We start from the raw sequence: 19,467 nt of genomic DNA, 5'->3' as shown, positions 1-19,467 counted from the left end.
CTCTGATATTTGCATTAGCTGTGATATTGCCACACCAAAGGGTGGTTTGTCACACTGCTGCCAAGGGCTGTTTCAATGCCCTTGGGGTGAGATGCATATCAGGGAACAGGAGAGAGAAATCAGTGAGAGGCTCAGCAGAGGCAAGGTTGTGCAAATCAGAGTGGAGTTCACATGGCTTCTAACAAAGAAGCATTGATTGGAGGCTTGCTGTTGTGACAGAGCTCACTAGTGCCTGAAGATCATTTCCAGAGCTTTCTGTATGGGGAAGCAAGAACCAGATCTTAAAAGTGTGGGAGCATAAATATTACAGCACAGAAAGGGTTTCCCAGTTCAAGAGCCATCAGCTGCCTAGGCTGAGTCAGCAACCACTGTTTCATGGGGGTCTAGTGCATCTTGGTGGCCATGAGGAAAAGAGAGAGAACAGTACACCAGATGACATCTGATAGCCTCAAAACCTCTGTGTCCTGTGTAGGTAGACTTGATTGTTTATTGCTCACCAATAATGGCACAGTTCTTACACTGCCTTTCCCAGACTCTTCTCCCAGTTCTCTCCTCTCTCTGCCTCCTTGCCTATGCACCTCATTTAGTACAAATTAACAGATAGGAGCTGGTCCCCCTTAGGTGCTGAATGGCACAGGTACATTTGGAAAACTCTCAAGGGTCAGCACGTTCTTTCTTCTCTTTCTTGGGAACTGTCCAGTGAAGGGAACGGCAGTCCTGACTAGGGACTTCTGGGAGAGCCTGGGGTGGTTGGCATCGTTCAAGAAGTGCATTGAAGTAGGGTAGAGGGAACAAGGGTTCCAAGAGGTCAGGGGTGCTTCAGTAGAGGTCAGAGAGTGGTGGGCATGTCTGACTGAAGAATTGAAAATCCCTTTCTCCATCCTCACCCGACTCCCACAAAGCCAGGTCTGCTGGCAGCACATGCCCATCTAAGACACTGAGACATTTTTACCCAGGCAAGCCTCATACTTATCCTACTCCCTCGCCAGTGCCCCTCATACCCAGTGAGTCCAGACCTTCCTTCCCAGCGTGCTGCCTGTGCCAGAGGGCTTTGCAAGTTCTACACAGTGCCCTCAAGGCTTTGCAAGACCGAATAAATATCTGGGCTTGGGATCGTGGGGAAAAGCGTCAACACAAACCACTTCAGAGGCCAAGGTGGAGGAGTAGCATCCCAGAGGTCTCCACTAATGAGGTCTTGGCACCAACATGTCTTTGGCACTCAGTTGGGCCTCTTTTACTGCTTTTGGCGCTTAACCCCCCCCCCCCCCCAAAAAAAAGAACAGAGATCCCAACAACAACAACAACAACAAACTCTGAGTAAATCTTAACCTGCCATGCTTCAACTTGTACATCTAATCCTTCCTCGTGTGCTGGCTGTCCCTGGGAGGAGTCAGAGTGGATTGGTGGGCACTGGGAGATCTGGCACAGTAATTGCAAATGGCAGGATATATCCCAAGCTTTCTCTCTCTCATGCCAACCACACATATCATTCAACAAAGAAAAAGCAAGGCAGATCCCAGCACTGCACGTGCACACTCACACATCTCCTGTTTAGTAAGTCCAAGCCTCTCCAGAGGCTGATTAGTGATTTTATTTTCTCCCCTCTCCCTGGCTTGCACACTTATTGCCATCAATAATCTTTGCATTTGCCCTGATGAATTATTGAGCGTGTAATGGGGTGAGGGAAGACTAACCATCCCAGCTCAGTCACCTTGCAAACAAACACTCTCAAGAGCATGACGGGAGCCAGTTTGCCCTCTGGCTTCTGATTTAGGATTGGGAGCATGGGAAACTGATCCAGCAATTTGCAAAACCCCATTACTCTGTCTGTTCTCTTTCCTCACCACTCCTTTAGATATGGGTGTTATTGCAATGGTGTGGAGAAGAGCAGTGGGTGCATTATTTCCTCTAATGGAAGGTTTGGAGGAACAGAACTCAAAAGAGTTTACCCTGTCTTACTCAGTCACTTGGAAAGGAAACATGATTTCCACAGTGTTTGAGGGTTTTTTTTGTTGTTATTTCTTCTGACTTTTTTCCCTTTTCCCTTGAAGCCTCTAGAAAGTTTGGAATGTTTTTTTGTTAAAGCTGCTACATGTAGGGACCTGAATCCCAGCTTTGGCAGCATTTTATTGTTGGCAAGCAGTCCTCAACTGGCAATGGCTTCTTGCCTAGCCAAAAGTCTGCCTCTTTGCACGTGGGAAGAGGTTACAAGACAATTCTGGGGATTGATGGATGCCTAGAGATCAAGGTCAGGTTCATAAGCTCTAAGGTCTGTTTTTTTTCCGAAATTGTATCCAAGTACAGTCTTCATTGATGCATGGATCCCCTGGCAGGGGTAGGGTAAGCATGCTGCTTAAGGTAGAGGAAAGAGGTGACTGAGAGGGACCCAGCAGTTTTCCTTCCCCTTGTCCCCATAGTGTTTGTCCTGTCTCCTGCTTTTCTGGTACTGCAAGGAGGTTCAGAGCCACAACTTCCTGCTGTCAGGTGCCCAACCCATTGCGAATGTGGCCTCTTTTATTGGGTTTCGAAAGTGTGGTTCAAAGGGAACAGCTGAGGCATATGGTGGGTCTTGGCACTTGTGTGGAACTGGAACCAGCTGCACCATCGCCCTGGCCCCAGGCAGGCTCTGCTCCAGGGCACTGGCCCTTCATGAGAGAGGTGGGGATGAGTGCTGATGAATCTGCTCTCCTCCAGGCTTGGGAGAAAGAGGGAGTGCTCCGCACACCTACAGCCAGGCAGCTGTGAGATGGGTGGCAGGTTGTTCCCAGGGCCTTTGCTACGTGATTGCTTTTGCTCTCTGGCAAGCTCCCACATGCTTTGCAAGGTTCCTAAATGCTTCAGAGCCAGACTGCTTGGCAAAGCTGTTGCTCACCTCTGCAGGTGTGGGCAACTCTAAAAGAGGCTTTCTCACCTCCAGGTTTGAAGGAATTGAGCTTGCTGCAAAGCAAGTTGGAAACATCTCCCTCCTCCCCATCCACTCATTCTTTCCTCAAATCCTAGGACAGCATTATCTGAATACAGCCTTGCTCTGCACTTGCTGCTCTCATTTCATCAGAATGGCCACTGTGGACCAGCAGTTCCCCAGCACACAAGCCACGCTGGTATGAAAAAGGTGTTCCACGATGTCTTACTGCCTGGACATCCTTTTCCCAAAGCCAGTGATTCCAAACAGCATGGAAAAACACAGACCAGTTGTTGGTGACCTCAGAGCAGGAACATCACTTCTCTCTGTTTTCAGAAAGGACATTATTCATGGCAATACAACATTGTGACCGGGAACATGCTACTTTGTCAGCTGAGCTTCTGAAGGATTTGTGCATGCAGGCACATGAGGGCACCAGTGCTTTGCTGTGGCTGTAAGCAGTGCTGAAAGACGTTCCTCAGCACCCAGCCAGAGCTGTAGGGTGTGGGGCAAACTAGGACTTGACTCAGGGAAAGGGGCAAGTCTGCACAAAGCTCTAGAGACTGAGTTTTGGTCTTAATTGCTGCTGCTTGTGGTCAGCTGATGGCGTCTCAGGGCACTCTTGATTGTTGAGGCTTGTCCTCAGGATCACAGGCTTGGCATGGAGGGAGGGAAGGAAGAGGGGAGAAAGAAGAGGCTTAGATGAGAAGTCAGGACTAAAGTCAGACTGCATACAGCAAGCATGGATTGAGGAGGCTACATGGGGCCTTGCAGAGAGGATGATAAAGATGTTGTTGTTTGTGGGTGAGAAGACTTATATTTTCCTACACTTCTATGTCTGTCAAAATGCATAAGGAGATACTGATTTTGCACAGGTTCATGTGTAGCAGTCACAGTGCACATCTCTTGTTTGTGGGGCCAAGACTGAGGAGTTAATTATGGCCTTGCACTCAGGGGTCCCATTTATTCACTGGAAGAACAGGGTAGGGGTGATAAGTAACAGCACTGATGTCATCACACTGAAACGAGACATTTCAGAAATGTTCATTAGAAGATACTGTCCTGCTTCCCTTGCCATCCCTTTTTTTCTTTCCCCAGACTTTCTCTTTCATCAGCCTTTCATCTTCCTCACTCTTTGTACATCTTTTCTTTTTCCTTACTCCATTCTTTCTTTTCTTCTCTCTGTCTCCCAGAATACATCCAATTTTGCATTCTGCCAGAAGGAGTGAGCAAAACCTGCTTTTCTTGTTCTCACCACTTTGCATCTCCATTGTATTTCTCATATAAATACTGGCTACATAATTACAAGAGCATTATCTCAGAATCACACAGATTAGGGAAAGACAGAGTGGCAGCCAAAGATGAATTTCAGGATTGGTCTGGTGGGAGACATTTTTCTCTAGTTGTCATGGGAGGATTCAACTGACACAGAGTAGCAGTCATGAAGACTAACCACCACTTTTCCCCAGCAGCTTTCATCTTTACTCCACAGTATCAAGATGGAAGTTTCCTAAATACAGCTATTTCTGGACCACAGTCACATACAAAAAATCTAGATTATGCAGGCAGATCATCCAAAATGTACGGACACTGCCATAACCCTGCTCTTAGTCAGGATCTATTGCTAGTCTGAAATTAGGGCCTTGATCTTTGCACCTCATATAATTCCTGATGCACCTCCAACAGGATTAAATGGATGTCTGAGTGTGTGTTAACATATGTTAGTACAAACTGTGCTGGTAAATATCCATGCCTTTGTATGCCTACAGATACACAAATATTCTGTATATTTACAGTAACTGATTTAGTGCCTTCCAAAGTTGAAGGCAAAAGGAAAGAAAGTATTATTTTTCAAGACTTGTGCTTATTGATGATCATGAACCTTAGGCTGGCTCCAGAGCATTAGAGACGGTCATAGTGAAGAGTTATCCAGTGAGACTGATCATCAAGATTGGAAGGGAGTGGTGGTGTTTATCAACAGCAATGAAGCTGCTAGGAGTTGCCGAGAAGACTTTGTCATCTCTGGTTCAGGGTAGCTGCAGGAAGTACTGTGATAAGCCCAATCAGTCAGCCCTGATAAGGGATGCAAGAGATTGGCATCCTATGTTGCTGTTGGCTCAGATGCTCTTTATAGATAAGGACTCTGCATCAGCTGGTCTTCAGGGGCTTGAGAGCTCTCCAGAAAACTGCAAGGCAGAGACTGTGGCCATGGGGCTAGGAGGATCTCTAGTTAATAAGTCGTGAAAGTGGTGCCAGAAGCAAGCACTCTCTTGCAGCCTAATTCACATGTAGAGCAGCTGGAATTCGGGAGATAGCCATAGACTGTTCTGTGATCAGCCATGACAGGAAGAAGCAAATAGAATAAAAGGGTTCATGGGCCCAGTATTAAAGAAACTTTCTTTTCTTCTCTTTCTCTCTCAGCAGTACGTGTGTATTTATGTCTTTCCATGTCATTACAGGGCTGCAAGCTCAGACTGTCTTAGTCAATGACACAGTCTCGGGGTTCATCGGGTCAGATGTGGTCCTGCACTGCAGCTTCACCAATCTGCTCCCCAATGTGAAGATCACACAGGTCACGTGGCAGAAAGCCACCAATGGCTCCAAGCAAAATGTGGCCATCTACAACCCTGCCATGGGGGTCTCCATCCTGTCTCCCTACAAAGACCGGGTGACTTTCCGGAACCCTTCCTTCAAAGATGTCACCATTCAACTCTCTCGGCTAGAGCTGGAGGATGAGGGAGTTTACATCTGTGAGTTTGCTACATTCCCAGCTGGCAACCGGGAAAGTCAACTGAACCTCACTGTGCTGGGTAAGACACTGGACAGACTCTTTAGTGTGAACCATTGCCTCCAGTTAAACAGATCTGGTAGGATCTGAGACTCAGGTCCCTGGAACTCAGGGCAGAGGTGAACCTTGAGTATAAATTTCACCTACAATGCTCTTTCAAGTTGACCATAAGGAGATGAAGAACAGGGAAAACAGAGTGGCTGGATTAACTCTCTGGTTCACTGAGCTGTCTCAGGAACGTCACTTCCTTCTTCCAGGCCTCAGTTTTCCAGTTTCTTAATGTAGGGACAATAACTGTGTTCTGTTCTCTGTGGGCTTGGTGAGGTTTAATGTGCTGGTGCCTGTCAAGTGAACAGAGGTAAAATACACCAGAGGGATCCTAAGCACAAAGAGTTCCTCCATGGGATTTAGGGTTATGAGTGGATTGACCCCATCCAAGGTTTATGTGGTTCACTTGCTCTCCAATTTGAGTTTCACATTCTAATATAGGACTGAAAACCTGTGGAAGGAAAGGACTGACTTTCCATTCTGTAGCTATACATCTAGTGCATCTCCACCATTCTTTCCGCAGAGTATGTTGCTCCCAATTTGCACCAGCTGTGGATTGATCAGAAGGTCTGTCACAGGCTCAGCGGTGCCAGACGTGTCTTGTGTTGGAGCAGAGAGGCTAGCATTGTTTTTCTAACCATCCCTTTGTGCGCTTTTCTTCTCCTCCTCCTCCTTTCTTGCATCTCCTTGTAGCCAAACCCACAAATTGGATGGAGGGCACCACTCGACCACTTATTGCTAAGTCTGGCAGGACAGAAAAGATCTTGGTGGCTACTTGCACCTCCTCTAACGGGAAGCCCCCCAGCACTGTCACTTGGGATACCAAACTCAAAGGGGAAGCGGAGTTTCAGGAGATCCGGAATAGCAATGGGACCATCACAGTGATCAGCCGGTACCGGCTAGTGCCAAGCCGAGAGGCCCACCGGCAGCAGCTCATGTGCGTCGTGAATTATCAGCTGGATCGCTTCACTGACAGCATGACCCTCAACGTGCAGTGTAAGTGAGTGTGGGCAGGGCTGGAGAGCAATCCTCTGTTGTTGATCCCCAGGGCAGAGGATAAAGTCCAGCAAAGGAGGATTTTTCTAAATGGAGGATGCTGGTCGGGTAGGGAGGTTGAGTTGGGTGTTGCTCTTTTTCTGGAGAGTTAAAAATGAAGTGATCCCTTGGAATAATTATATGCTTTCCCTTTCTCACATCTTCTTTCCCTCTCTGCCTCTGCCATGTCACTTTGTTCCTCCTCTTCTCTCTTTCATTCATCCTTTCTCATATTCCTTGTCCCATCATCTTTTACACCTTTCAATCCCTCTCCTATCCCCGTTCCTTCATCTCTTCCTATTTAATTTCCTCCTCCTTCATTTTCCATAACTTTTCCCTCTCCTTTTGTCCTGCTTTCTCTACCCTTGTCTTCCCCTTGCAGATGAGCCAGAAGTCACTATTGAGGGCTTTGATGGCAACTGGTTTCTCAACCGGAAGGATGTAAAGCTGATATGCAAATCTGATGCCAACCCCCCGGCTCACACCTATGAATGGAAGCTGTAAGTGCCACAGTCCTCCTACCCCCAGCAGCACATTTAATCTTCATCCAGGGACAAGGAGCCCCTATAGAAACCTCAGTCATCTTCCAGTCCATCCTTAAACAAAGGGCCCAGTCCCATTACTGTCAGTGATGTCTGTCCAAGGTAAAACGTGCACATGAGAGAGGAGAGTTGGACCCTTGTAGTGGCTGAAGCTGTGCTTCTTTGGGAAGCTCAGAACTGGCTTTGGTTCCCTGGCACATCCCTGTTAGGAAGCCTTCATTGCAAGGGGGATTGGAACGAATTTCTGTATTTGCAAAGCAAGGAAATTTCTCTTCAGCCTTTGCATTTCCAGCTCGCCCACCCCTGTGTTGACCATCCTCTGAAGCTGAGCTTGTCAGAGCCAAACAAGTCACTACCCGAGGCTTGTTCCTCTGCCAGCCACATCCAGAGGGCAGCATGTGTTGGTGAGGGAGGGCTTTATCAGAAGTTTCACATGGTCCACAGCCTCAAACTAACACAACCGGAACTGGAGTTTGGCCTGACCCACACATAGCCACCTCGTCTTGGGACAGACAGTGGTTATCTCCTGTCCTTCATCTGGTTCTTCCCTGTGGCATCCTCCAGTCCAACTGGATTAATATTGTTCTCTGGTGATGTGGGGCAACTGAGATGTGGCAAGGTAAATAATTTGCCCAGCATCACTAAATACTTCAGTAGCAGAGCTAGAAAAAAGAGCCAGGACTTCCTCTTCATATAAGGGCTCAAATAACACAAAACGTCTTTGCATCTGAAAAAATCTTTCCCTGGAATCAGCCCTGGCTGTAACCAGGAGCTCCCCTTTGGAGCAGTCATCCCCACATGTCAGACATTAAACAGAAGCAATTCTATCTCCACCAGGGTTTTAGCTTTTGGCTGAATACACTAAAGGGACTGAGAAGTGAGCAAGAGGTGTCTGGGGAGTCAGATGAGAATTGATGGAACCTGAGGTGGTTCTCTCTCTCTCTCTCTTTCTTTTTTCTGTAAGCACTCTTGTAGCTTTAAAAAAAATGATCAAATGGATCCTTTCTTCTTTTCAGCTAGCATTTGTCATAAGCAAAGAGGCTCTCAGAATGGCTTTGCAAGCAGCCAGGCATATTCTCTCTCATTTCACTTCCCAGATCAAACTGTTCACAATACAAGTCTGAAGAGGATTGTTTTTCTTGCCTCTTTTAAAATTATCCTCCCAGTTCTCTCCCTTTGTTGGTTCTGCCAGTTGTAGTTAAACTCCAAGGGGGCTCTCTGAGTTCCTCACAACATTGCCAGGGAAGTGTTAGAAGTAAAGATGCCCCTTGTAGCACCCAAGGCAGAAGAGATGCCAGTTTAGGCTACTTCAGGGTGGCAGAGCTGGCTAATTGAGCTGCCACAAGCCCTGTGAGATGGAGCTGGGGCACTGGAGACAGGTTTTGTCTCTGCTTTTGGGCAAGTTACTTTATTCCTTTGTTCTGCTATTCCTTCTGCACAGGACTCTTGTTGGGTGCCTCAGCACCAGAGTCTCTGAGGCAGGAGCTCTCTCGCTTCGTATGGAGAGACAAGCTGCACAAGCAGTCCCTGGTCTCATCTGGGGTATCCAGCTCCTGCGATGATAGTGATGCTGAGGGCAGGCTGAGGGCTGAAGCACAGGGTAACCAGGTGCTGAACTTCTCAGCCAGGTGATGTTTCTGAAGCCCAGGGCAGGAAAAAGGGTGAGTTACCAACTAGTCTCTAAAAACAACAGGGGATGCAGGAGTCAGGACATTGCAAGTCTGAGTATGACACTTCATTTGCATGCATAGTTGACACACTGCATTGGTAATAAATCCCGAGAAATGATTTTTGGGAACAGTGCATCTTTAGGCCAGATACCAAGTCAGTCCCTATGTGCTTTTGTGCTTTTGTGAACTCTAGAAAGAAGAGTTTTCCTATTGATTCTCTGTAAGCTGTGTGTAAGTCTGTTCAGACTGCTGTCCTGGCAAGGGTTTCTTGACTTACAGTTAAGAGCTTGGGAGCATCAGTGCTTTGCTTTGAGAAGGAGCTATAGGGAAAAAGAAGAGAAAAAGAGAGAGAGAGAGAGAGAGAGAGAACATAATTAAAAAGTGCAGGCTTCTAAGCCCAATAATGCTTCAGTCTAATTCCAAAATCTCTACTTTTCTGCAAGTTTAGTAGAGCAGTTAGGACTGAATATAGGGCTATTGACCTGAAAGAGGATGGAAAGGAAAGACAGAGTGCGGCTGGAGGTAAGGAGAAGGGAAGTGAAAGAAGAGGAAAGAAGTAGAGAGTGAGAGAGACCAAGTAAGATTGAAGGAAATAGAGAAGGAAAAGAAAAGAGGAAGAAAAATCAGGGGCACAGAGTTGCCTCCTGGCTCTTTCAGCTCAAGCTCCTGTTCTCCTGTTCTTGGCCACAGGCTGCCTGTGAGCAGGGCCCTGGGAGACAGAGGCAGACCAAGGTGGTGGCATGAAAACCTGATAAATAATTGCACAGCTGCCAGCCACTTAGACATGTGGGGAGGGAGCATAGGGATGTAAGGAATAGAAATAAAATCTATGGCCATCCCTTCCTTCCCCACAGCCACTTTAATATTGTCAAACTGATTTCCCCATTGCCTCGGCAGGACCCTACTGGTCAGCCAGAGAAATGGCCATCAGGGCTATTGGTTTACCCATGTACTCATATGTGCATCTTTCCATTGCTGGGGGTCAGGCAGCAGCTGCTGCTGGTGACAGTTTGCTCCTGCCTGGAATGTGAAAACCAGCACTTGTTTCCTCTTCTCTTGTTTGGATGCTAATGAGCAATAGTCAGGGAAGCTCTTAGAGGAAGCAAAAGCCTTCTTTAGCATCCCACCGCCTCCTCTTACAAGGTGCTTAGTTTCTAGATGTGCCCTTGACTTTGTGGCTTCACTCAGAGGACCAATATTAGGATACCTTGTTGTTCACTATTACCCACTGGCTGGGTATAGCTGGAAAAGAATGCCCCCTTTTTCTGTATAATGTGTTTGTTACACGTATGTGCATGTGTGTATATATAGACATGTAAAACATGCATGGGCAGTTAGGCACAAACATAATTATACCCCATTATTCCCTTTTGTTTCCTACAAATTGCTGACAATATGTGAACATTTTTGTTGGGAGGAGGGGAAAGAATTACTTGAGTAATTTTTAATTGACTAAGAGAAGTAATTACTTTACTTTACTTCAGTAATTAAGAATAACCAGGCCATGTGTGTCTTTTCCTAGCACACAGTCTTACTTATTTTTTATCTGCCTTTGTTCATTCATTCTGTACATCTCCAGACTCAGTTTTGCATTATTCCAGTTTTGCACTTACCTGACTCCTCTGACATGGGCAGGCCAGAGACGGTAGGGTTGTAAATCAGCAATGTTCTGCTCAAGCTAGAGTTGCAATTAACACTGGCTGATCAGCTGCCCAGGAGAGATATATGGGCAGGAAACTGGAGCAAAGCAGGGTCAGGTTGGTGTCTGATTCCTGTGTTTGCTATCAAGTGGAAAGTCAGGGATGGAGAAACACTTTAAAGATGAGCCTGACAGAGGTGGGCTAGCTGAAACAAAGCAATGACCTAGCCATCTTGCCTGAAGCTACCACCTATATGGGAACTGTGTAGACTGAAAGTGCTACACAAATCCAAGGGGCTGTGGGTGATCCCATACCTCAGTGACTCTTGTAATCACAGAGATTTAAAAAAGGCTAAAATGCAGGTTGACCAGAACAGCAAAGCTGCTGTGGCTCTCAGCACTTCACTGCTCTGAGTCAGTGGTTTATGGGTCGGTACAGTAGAGAGCTTGAGGAGAGTCCATATAAACAATCTGGTTCTCATCATGCAGCAAATTTACCTTGAAGACACTCCACTGACTCTTTCCTGTAGTTCTGCAGGGGCTTGGTTTAAAGTCTGATAACATAAACAAGTATTTTCCAGCCAGCACCACTGGGTTCTGGACCTACCCAAGGGCAAGAGCAGAATCAGCATGTCACCATCTCTCTGCAATGCTTCTTGACCCTCCCGAGTACCATCTCAGGGTCAGCCATGATCTTTCTTCCCCCTAGGCCAAACGGGACTCTGCCAGGGAGCGTGGAAATCCAGAACAACACCATCTACTTCAAAGGGCCTGTTTCCTACAGTGTAGCCGGCACCTACATCTGTGAGGCCTCCAATGCCATCGGTACACGGTCAGGCTTGGTGGAAGTCAATGTCACAGGTAGGAAAAAATATGGTGTACACTGTAAGAAAGAGGAGGAAGTGGTGGGGAGAGGGGAGTGTGAGCTGCTAATAAACTACCAATCATTTTTAACTTCTTTGTCTTGAACATCAGCTTCTCTTTCTAGGGGTGGGGAGTTTCTTGATGCAAAGTATGCAGAGGAGTTCTTTGTTTTGCATTGGTTTTGGACTCATCTGGCTTGTATTTTATCTCCTTTCCTCTTGTTCTCTGCTCCTTTTTTACACTAAGATGCATTTGATCTCATTTTCCCTTGTCTTCTTTTCTGCTTTGGGTTCACAGAGATCACTGGACTTGTTAAAAGCTAAGAAATGTCAGGGAGACATTTGTTGGAAAACAGGAAAAGGGGTAGGACAAGGCTAAATGCTGCTGAGGCAGTAAAGCATGAGATGGACAAGCCATTTGTTCAGGTGTTTTGTGGTCCTGACTTCAGGCAACTCAGATGATTTCTCGTTTGTGCTTCTTCTAATCCTGTATTTGTCTGTGCACTTGCTCACCTTGCTGTCACAAATTGCTCAGAGGCAGGCCGTGAAGATACAAACAGCTCTGGGCTTCAGAAAGGAGTAACATCACAAGATGCAGGAAGCAGGGAAGTGATGTTATGTGATGTCATATGAGACAGAGGGAAAGGATTTGATTACTTGCAAATCACTGTAGCTACAAGAAAGGGAAAAAGATGTGTGGATATGCCTACGTAATATCAGGGAGAGAAAGTGATGTCAAGAAACGGGTCAAAGGGAGGAAGTAATATATGGCAATAGCCTGATTTCAGAGAGATGAAGTAACACTGTAAAGCATCACCAAAGAGAAGTGGCTCAGTGCTTTGAGAGCAGGGAAGGGAAATTTACCCCATTCCTAGGGGATAAAAAGAGTGACACCTCTTGTCAGTAGGCTAATGACAGCTAGGTGGTGACCAGGTCTCATGAGAGATGGAGGTATCTCTTGTAGCAGTGAGCTGGTGGCACAGAAGGGAAGCTGCATGCTGTGGTGGGCTCTAGGCTCACAGCAGATACAGTAGGCAGCCACCAACTGAGTAGCCCTGCACAGCTGGGAGACTTAATGGTGGCTGAGAAGACTCGCTAGTACTCTTCTTTGGCATTCCAGTGAGCTAGCAGTGCTGCTGGGGCTCAGCACTGACTCCCTTTGGGTGTTCTTCCAACACCCCAAAATGGGACTGCTCTCTAGAGGAGAGGCAGCACAAACCATGCTCTGCACAAGGCCACTTTGCAGCTGGGCCCATGGTGGGGCCTGTGGGGATTGCAGCCCCAGACCTGCTCTCTCTGGGGAGAGCACAGCCACTGTGACTGCCCACCGGTGGTTTGGAGAGCAGCTGGCTTCCTGCAAATGTGACAAACTGCATGGGTGCTGCTCTGCTGCTGGCACAGAGGTGGATGGGTGATGAGGCATTCTGCTGACTGAGGACTTTCCCAAAGCATGAGAAATACAGAACCAATGTGGTGAAAAGAAGCAGAGCTTTCTGCACTCACAAGGCATGGCAAAAGCAGTCTGAGTCACCTCTGGGCTAGCGCGCACACATTGAAAGGCACTGGACACCAGTACGAGGACTGTTAGACCTTCTTGGAGTCTAGCAGAGGGCAAACCACAGCATCTGTGGTTGTCATAGTGGGCCACCTCTTTGAGATGGCTTGTTCCTCAAAGACCTGCCTAATCTGAGGTAGATGAAACTGGCTTCTCAGGAGAGCTGGGCTCCAGCCCCAGCACGCCCGCCATCCTGCAGTGGAGACTGCTGAGCTAGCTTAAAAACAAGGCCTGGGCAGCTGACCTCCTGAAATTAGCAGTAACGTTGTATTTGGCATCCTCACTGTCGCAGTTCCCCTCTTCTGTAACCAGGCTAATTTTCCTCTATCCAAGTGCTTGGAGGTCAATGGATGAGATGTGCTAATTAGATGCTAATTACCAAGTATTTATTTATGATTATTATCACTGTAACAGGCCTTTAATTCACACCTCCTGTCCTGGATCCTTGCCTGCTGAGTTGTTCCTAGTATATGTTTTTCTCTGGGGGATTTTTCATTTGCTAGTGAAAGGAACCTGAATAATCAAGGGCTTTGTTTAGAATAGCTTCAGCCCAGCATCAGAGCATCCGCCCTGCCACGGCACTGCTAGAACACCAAAACCCAGGGGATGGTCATGGCCAGAATCCCTTTAGTCACTAACCACTTCACGTGAGTTGCCCACCAAAGGCATTGTATTGCTGGGACAGAGCAGACAACTGCCTGGTACGAACTGAGCAGACTTGCTTCCCATCAGCCATAGGAAACCATCCAGTGCAATAACTAGCACCTTGGGTCACATTTGAAGCAGTGATCAGAGAGAAAATGCCCCCAGCTTTGTCCTCAGTTTAAGAGAAAGAGGTGGGATTCATCACAGATATTGCAGAAGACTTAGGGACCAAGAGGCTCTCTTTAACAGTATCTCATTTTACATTTCTGTGTAGCCTATACATCTGTTTTTAGCTGTCTTTCTGTCTGTGAAGCCACCTCCTGTCTCTTGCTCTGTCAAGCCACACGTTCTCAGAGAGCAGGTACAGTCCTCCCCTCATCTTTCCTACTGCCACCTGCGGTTATTTTATCTATCTTAGTGCAACGGTAACAGCGTAGCCCAAGCGGCTGTGCCGGTCCCCTTGCATGGGGCGCAGGGTTGTGGGTTCTCCCTTGGGCCTCGGGAAATCTCCCCTGCCTGGTGGTTTTTCAGTGGGCTGATAGAGCAATGGTCTCGCACAGGATCTGGCAAGGTTTCTAGGGAATGAGTTTGGACTGATGCCTGCCTGCCTGTAATCTGAAACGTATTCCCAAAGGTCTGAGTTGTGGGGTTGAGGTTAAATGAGTGGGAAGGAGGGACGCACCAACAGCTGCCATGCTAGGAGGGATTAGCAGCCAACTCGTTAGGCCAGGGCTCCACCAAGTCAAAAAAAAAAATCCTTTTAATAATTCATGGGATCTGAATATGTTTATTCAGTTCTCCCTAAGGCCCGATTAGGCCAGCGCTGGGGAAGGCTCAGCCAGCCTCGCTCAGCTATTACAGGTACATTTGTTTGGGTCTTGCAGGCAATTTAGGGATTGTCAGTGGACCACAAAACCTCTTTCAAGAGCTGCATGCAATAAATGGAGTTCAATCTAGTGAGCAGCCAGCCTTGGGAGAAAAAAAAAAAAAAAAAACGGGAGGCTAAAGCAGATAAAAACCTGCAGCGACCTTCCTCCTCCTGCTCCACTGGCGCCTTTCTCACACACGTGGACCTTCCGCCCCCTCCTGTCACCCCTGCATCCTTCCTCCCAGCCCCAGGCCCTGAGAGGAGGACCACAGGGTTAGTGCAGCTCCCCTCCTTGCAGAGAGGGCAATTTGTTCAGGGAGAAAAAGCTGAATGCTACTGTTAGAGTTACAGCACATTAAAGAGATTGATAAGTGGAAATTTAATATTTTATTCCTGCAATCTGTTCCTGTAATAGCTTCTCCTGCCTTGCAGGACCTTTGTCAGTCGCAGCCAAGCCATGTAGTGTGACTTGTAACTATTCATTAGAGGCGGTTGTGTGGCACAACAACAGGCTCTGGTTATAGACCGCCCGGGCCTGCACAGGCGTCCCTGCATGTCTGCACAGCTGTGTGGTGATCTTGCGTGGAGACGTGGGCATGCACGTACATACGTCCACCACATGACCCCGAGCTGTTTCCGGGCACACACACACGCACAGTGTGCGTCCGCAGCTGTGTACACGTATGCACGAACACAAGAGCATCAGTGCGTTTGCGTGCGTGAACTGGCATGCATTTATGAAGATGTGCTTGGATGTGCGTGTCTATCTGTACCTGTGCACATAGGCACTCCTGCGCTCGTGCCCGTGTGTACACATGAACACCTGTATGTGCGTTCATGCACTTGCGAATTGGCTTCAGCCAGAGCAAGCACGAGGAAGAAGATGTTAAAACATCTCTTCTCCCCATGGGCCTCGAGCACCAGGAAAACTTCAAACCCAAAGGGAAGCCACAGTGCTAGAGCTAAGTGGTGGGGGGAGAGCACTGGAAGCAGAGCCTGTGCTGAGACCACGGCTGCTGTCAGACACTGCACTTCAGGGCTCCTGCCGTTTCCCAAGGCCAGGAAGGGTCCGTTTCCTCTGGGATACGCAGGGCCGCTTGCTTTGTGTACCCCTGCCTCTGCAGCCGCCAGATTTCAAGGAGACACCGTGCACATGTGTGCTGGGCAGCGGGTGCCCGGACTGGAGGCTCCGCGTCCTTCCTTGCGTGAGGGCCGCCGGTCTCTCCGGACCTGCAGGCAGGCTGGTTTGGAGCCGAGCAAGAGGCTGTGGCTGCAAGGCAGCGAGGGGAGGAGGCGCTGGGAAAGCGAGGGGGGAGGCCGGCTGCCCCCGGTTTGCCCGGCTTGCAGCAGAGTTATTTACACACCACCGGTGATCTCATCCCAGCAAGGTCATTGCAAACAGCCCGTGGGGCTTGCTGGAGCCCTCCGCCATGCGGCGGCCGGCCCTTTTGTTGCAGGCGCCGAGCGCGAGGGAGAAGCCTTTCCGGGAAGCATTAAACCCCGAGCCTACCGGCAGGTGCACCCAAAGCCAGGCTCCTGCCGGGTGGCAAGCCCCGAGCCGGGCCATGCCAGCAAGCGCTGTGCTCCTTTAGGTAGGAAGACATACAGTGGGGGGGGGAGGGAGGGAGGAAGAAGGGGAAGTTGAGGATGGGGGGGGTCCGTTTGATGCTACTCTTCTGGATTTCTGCTACTGCAACCTGTCTGATGGCATCTGTGCCAATGGCTTCTGCGGGAGCAGCGTTTGATTGACAAGCAGTAGGTGACCTGACAGAGAGATTAAAACCTAAGGCACATTTGGCATCTGGCCTAAAAGCCGTCACACTCTGAAATGCCGGCAGCAGCTGCTGAACTTCTGGATTAGTTTCCAGCGGTTTTTCCACCCCCGCTGCCTCCTCTCCCCCCACTCCCACCTCGCTCCAGTAGAAGGGGAGCAGAGATGCCACTGTGAAGAAGGGAAAGGCAGGAGGGAGAGGGGAGATGGTTTCCACAGGGGCTGCCATGGCCAGCAAGGAGGGGCATTGCAAGAGGACAGCAACGCTACGGGGCTCCCCGTGCCACAGCCCTGTCCGTGCTGGGGCGGGCCCGGAGGCACTTCCCTACCTTCACCCCCACACACGTGTGCTTAACAGCAAGGGTCACAGGCCTTGCTGTGGCCTATACCTGCAAGGAAAGGAGGCCATCAGCTCTCTTGCCTCTTGGAAAGAACTAACAACTATCACTGCTGCATTTGCTGAGAGCATCTGGGAGCTGGGATGCTCCGTGGACCCGTCAGCTTTCCTGGTATCTTCATGCCAGTAATGGGCATCTCAAAAAAAAAAAAAAAAAAAAAAAAAAAAAAATCAGGTTTGCAAGGTGCATATCCCCAGGGATGCATTTGGCTGCAGCAGCTGAACCTGCAAGTACTGTTGCTGGTACTGGCCGCTTGGCCAGCAAGGCTCAAAAAGCATTCGATAGGGGACTGATGGACAGGTAGCATGATCTGCATAGGTCTCATTTTTATTGGAAACCAGCCAGGGATCAAAGGGGATGTGTGGGCTCGGCCCCGTGCCAGAGCAGAGCCCAGAGCGACCCCTCGTCTCCCCGCGCTCCCAGCTGCCGCCCCGCGAGGGCTGGCTCCTGGCACGGGGACGGGAAGCTGGGCTGAATGCAACAGCTGGCAGAGCGGGGCAGGGAGGAGGCAGCGCTGCTGCTTTCATTCCTGTTCATACAGCACTCCCTGTTTTTATGAGGGCTAGGGGGTGGCAGGACGGGGGGAGGCTCTTTATACTGGCATTAAAGCCTGGCTTGTTCCCCCTCCCTCCGCTGCGCTGGCTCCTGTTTCTTCAGTCCACTTTTCACAGCGGCTTTAATTCTCTGCAGGCTTTTCCTAATGGATTTTTCACATGGGGCCCCCAGCGCGCTCAGCGCTGCTGCTCAGGCATCGCGCTGGTTTCCAAGCATTTCACGCGCCTCTCACACACAAAAAGGGGATCCTTTTCCCACACTTTCCCCTCTCCTGCGTGGCCGCGGCTCGCGCGTCTTCGGTGGGCAGAGGGGGTAAACCCCGCTTTGTCGGGCCGGCGGCAGCGGCGTGCAGTCGCGCACCGGACCTGCCCCGAGTCATTAATTAACTTGGCGGTTAAACGTGGAGGAAGGAGGCACCGGGCCAGGCTCTGCCTCCCAGCTGCCGCGAGAGCTTGGGTTGCAGGCGGGGGGTGACGGCAAACGGGGCGCCGGGTGATGCAGCTCCTCACCCCCCCCCCCACCCGCAGCGGTGCAGCTCCTGCCCCCTCGGCTTGCTGCCGCTTGCCCGGGCCGTGGCCAGCACGCTGCGGGCGGCCCCTGCCACCCTTCGGTGTGCTGGGCCCAGCCGGCGCCGGGGCTCGCGGGGGAGCCGGGCAGAGCCCGGGGCCGGCGGCGGTCTGCACCGCCATCCAGCGGCAGCAACCCCCGCTCCTAGCCGGCCTTCCCGTCCGCTTTCTGGGGCGCTAACTCCTCCTTTTCATCCATTTTCTCTCCGCTGTCCCCCCTCTCCTGCGTGCCCAGAGCCACTCGCTTCTGCAGGCTCTGGGGCGGCCGGGGGAAGAGCAAACTGTTTGGGTAGGGAGGGGGTGACTGGCTGCTAGCTTGCAATCTTCCCAGCTCCTTTCTCCCTCTCCCCGTCTCTTCCCACAGTTTGGTTTTGTTTTCTCTGGCATGGGAACTGGGCCACTGCGAGGAGGACGGGGATGGGATGCGAGCAGAAAATAGTTCATTCCTTCAATAACGTGTGAAATCCAACACAGTGACGTGTTAATTTTCGTGTCCACGGCGTTGGCAGTGGCAGGGGGGTGGCACGTAGGCGAGTGTTATCTTGGGGGCGAGCAGCGCAAAGGGCACGAAAAAGATAAATTTATATGAAAAAGGTAGAGGAGCATTTCCCCCCACACACACTCCATGCCTACAACCTGGGCTGTTAGTGAGGCTGTTAATGGAAAAATGGGCCAAGCGCCTTTTGAAGATGTAGTCAGATCTCGCCTCTCCGCCCTGCCTGTTTTCCAGAGCTGGTCGGCAGAGGAGGATCAGTCAGGGAGCCTGAGCCTCCCTCTCCCCATCAGCATGCATGCCACAGCTGGGTCTTTCCAGGGTGGGGTGCTGGGAGCCCTGGTCCCAAGCACAAAAGCAGCCCTGCTTTGGGGAAAAGCCTGATAGCACTGCCGAAGAGAAAGAGGGTTCAGTCCAGAGCCCGTGGGTGCCTGATCTTGGTGGTCTCCCCTTGCACCTGCTCAAACTCCAGCTGGACCCTTGCACTGGGCACAGCTCCGGGAGCCACGCACAAGGGCCCGTGCCCCCCGCCACCACGCCGCGGCACGGCACTGCGACGGGAAGGCTGGAAGGGGCGGTGGGAGCAAGCCTGGGGAGGTAGCACAGGCAGGGCTGCTGAGAGCTGTGGAGGCATGCGTGGTGGAAACAGCCCTCAGCAGCCAGGACTACCAGGGGTGGACGTGACACTTCCTGCTGTCTCTGCAGAGAGGTTTTCCATTAACCAAGTGGCTGTGACAAGCTTTTTGTTGATGCAGTTTGTGGTTTTGGCTTCCCAGAAGCCAACCCCAGCTCTCTGTGCTGGCATACGTGCCCTTGGTCTTCAACCAAAGTCCGTCTTTGGAGAGAGATCCTGGCTCCTGCCTGTGCAGTTTTTCTCCTCATTCTGGCTGAGGAAGGGCACCCCTTCATCTGCCTGTCCCCCATCCTCTTTTGCCCAGTTTGCTGCCCTTTGGCTGGGTTCAGACTCACAAGATTTTGCTCAAAGCAAGTCAGCCTTGTGGAAACCAGGATCATGTTTGCTGGGATGATTCCGAGGAAGGCAGCTCTCAGGCACAAGCAAAACCTTATGCCACAAGGGTCAGGCCAACGATTAATTCAGAACTGTTGCCCAAAATCTGCAGCAGTTTCT

General features: G+C 50.0%; 1 protein-coding gene across 1 annotated transcript in view; it reads left to right on the top strand.

Moving 5' to 3' along the window:
- NECTIN1 (nectin cell adhesion molecule 1) overlaps positions 1 to 19,467 on the top strand; it is a 64,489-nt gene that overhangs the window by 42,979 nt on the left and 2,043 nt on the right. Inside the window, exons 2-5 of the mRNA XM_062594627.1 lie at positions 5,362 to 5,712; positions 6,432 to 6,734; positions 7,156 to 7,273; positions 11,334 to 11,485. Coding sequence (XP_062450611.1) covers positions 5,362 to 5,712; positions 6,432 to 6,734; positions 7,156 to 7,273; positions 11,334 to 11,485 — 924 coding nt within the window. The remainder of the gene's footprint in view (positions 1 to 5,361; positions 5,713 to 6,431; positions 6,735 to 7,155; positions 7,274 to 11,333; positions 11,486 to 19,467) is intronic.

This window comes from Rhea pennata, chromosome 24, assembly GCF_028389875.1.
Source record: "Rhea pennata isolate bPtePen1 chromosome 24, bPtePen1.pri, whole genome shotgun sequence".
NCBI lineage: Eukaryota > Metazoa > Chordata > Aves > Rheiformes > Rheidae > Rhea > Rhea pennata.
The sequence above is the reverse complement of the archived record's forward strand: the minus strand, read 5'-3'. Positions and strand labels throughout refer to the sequence as shown.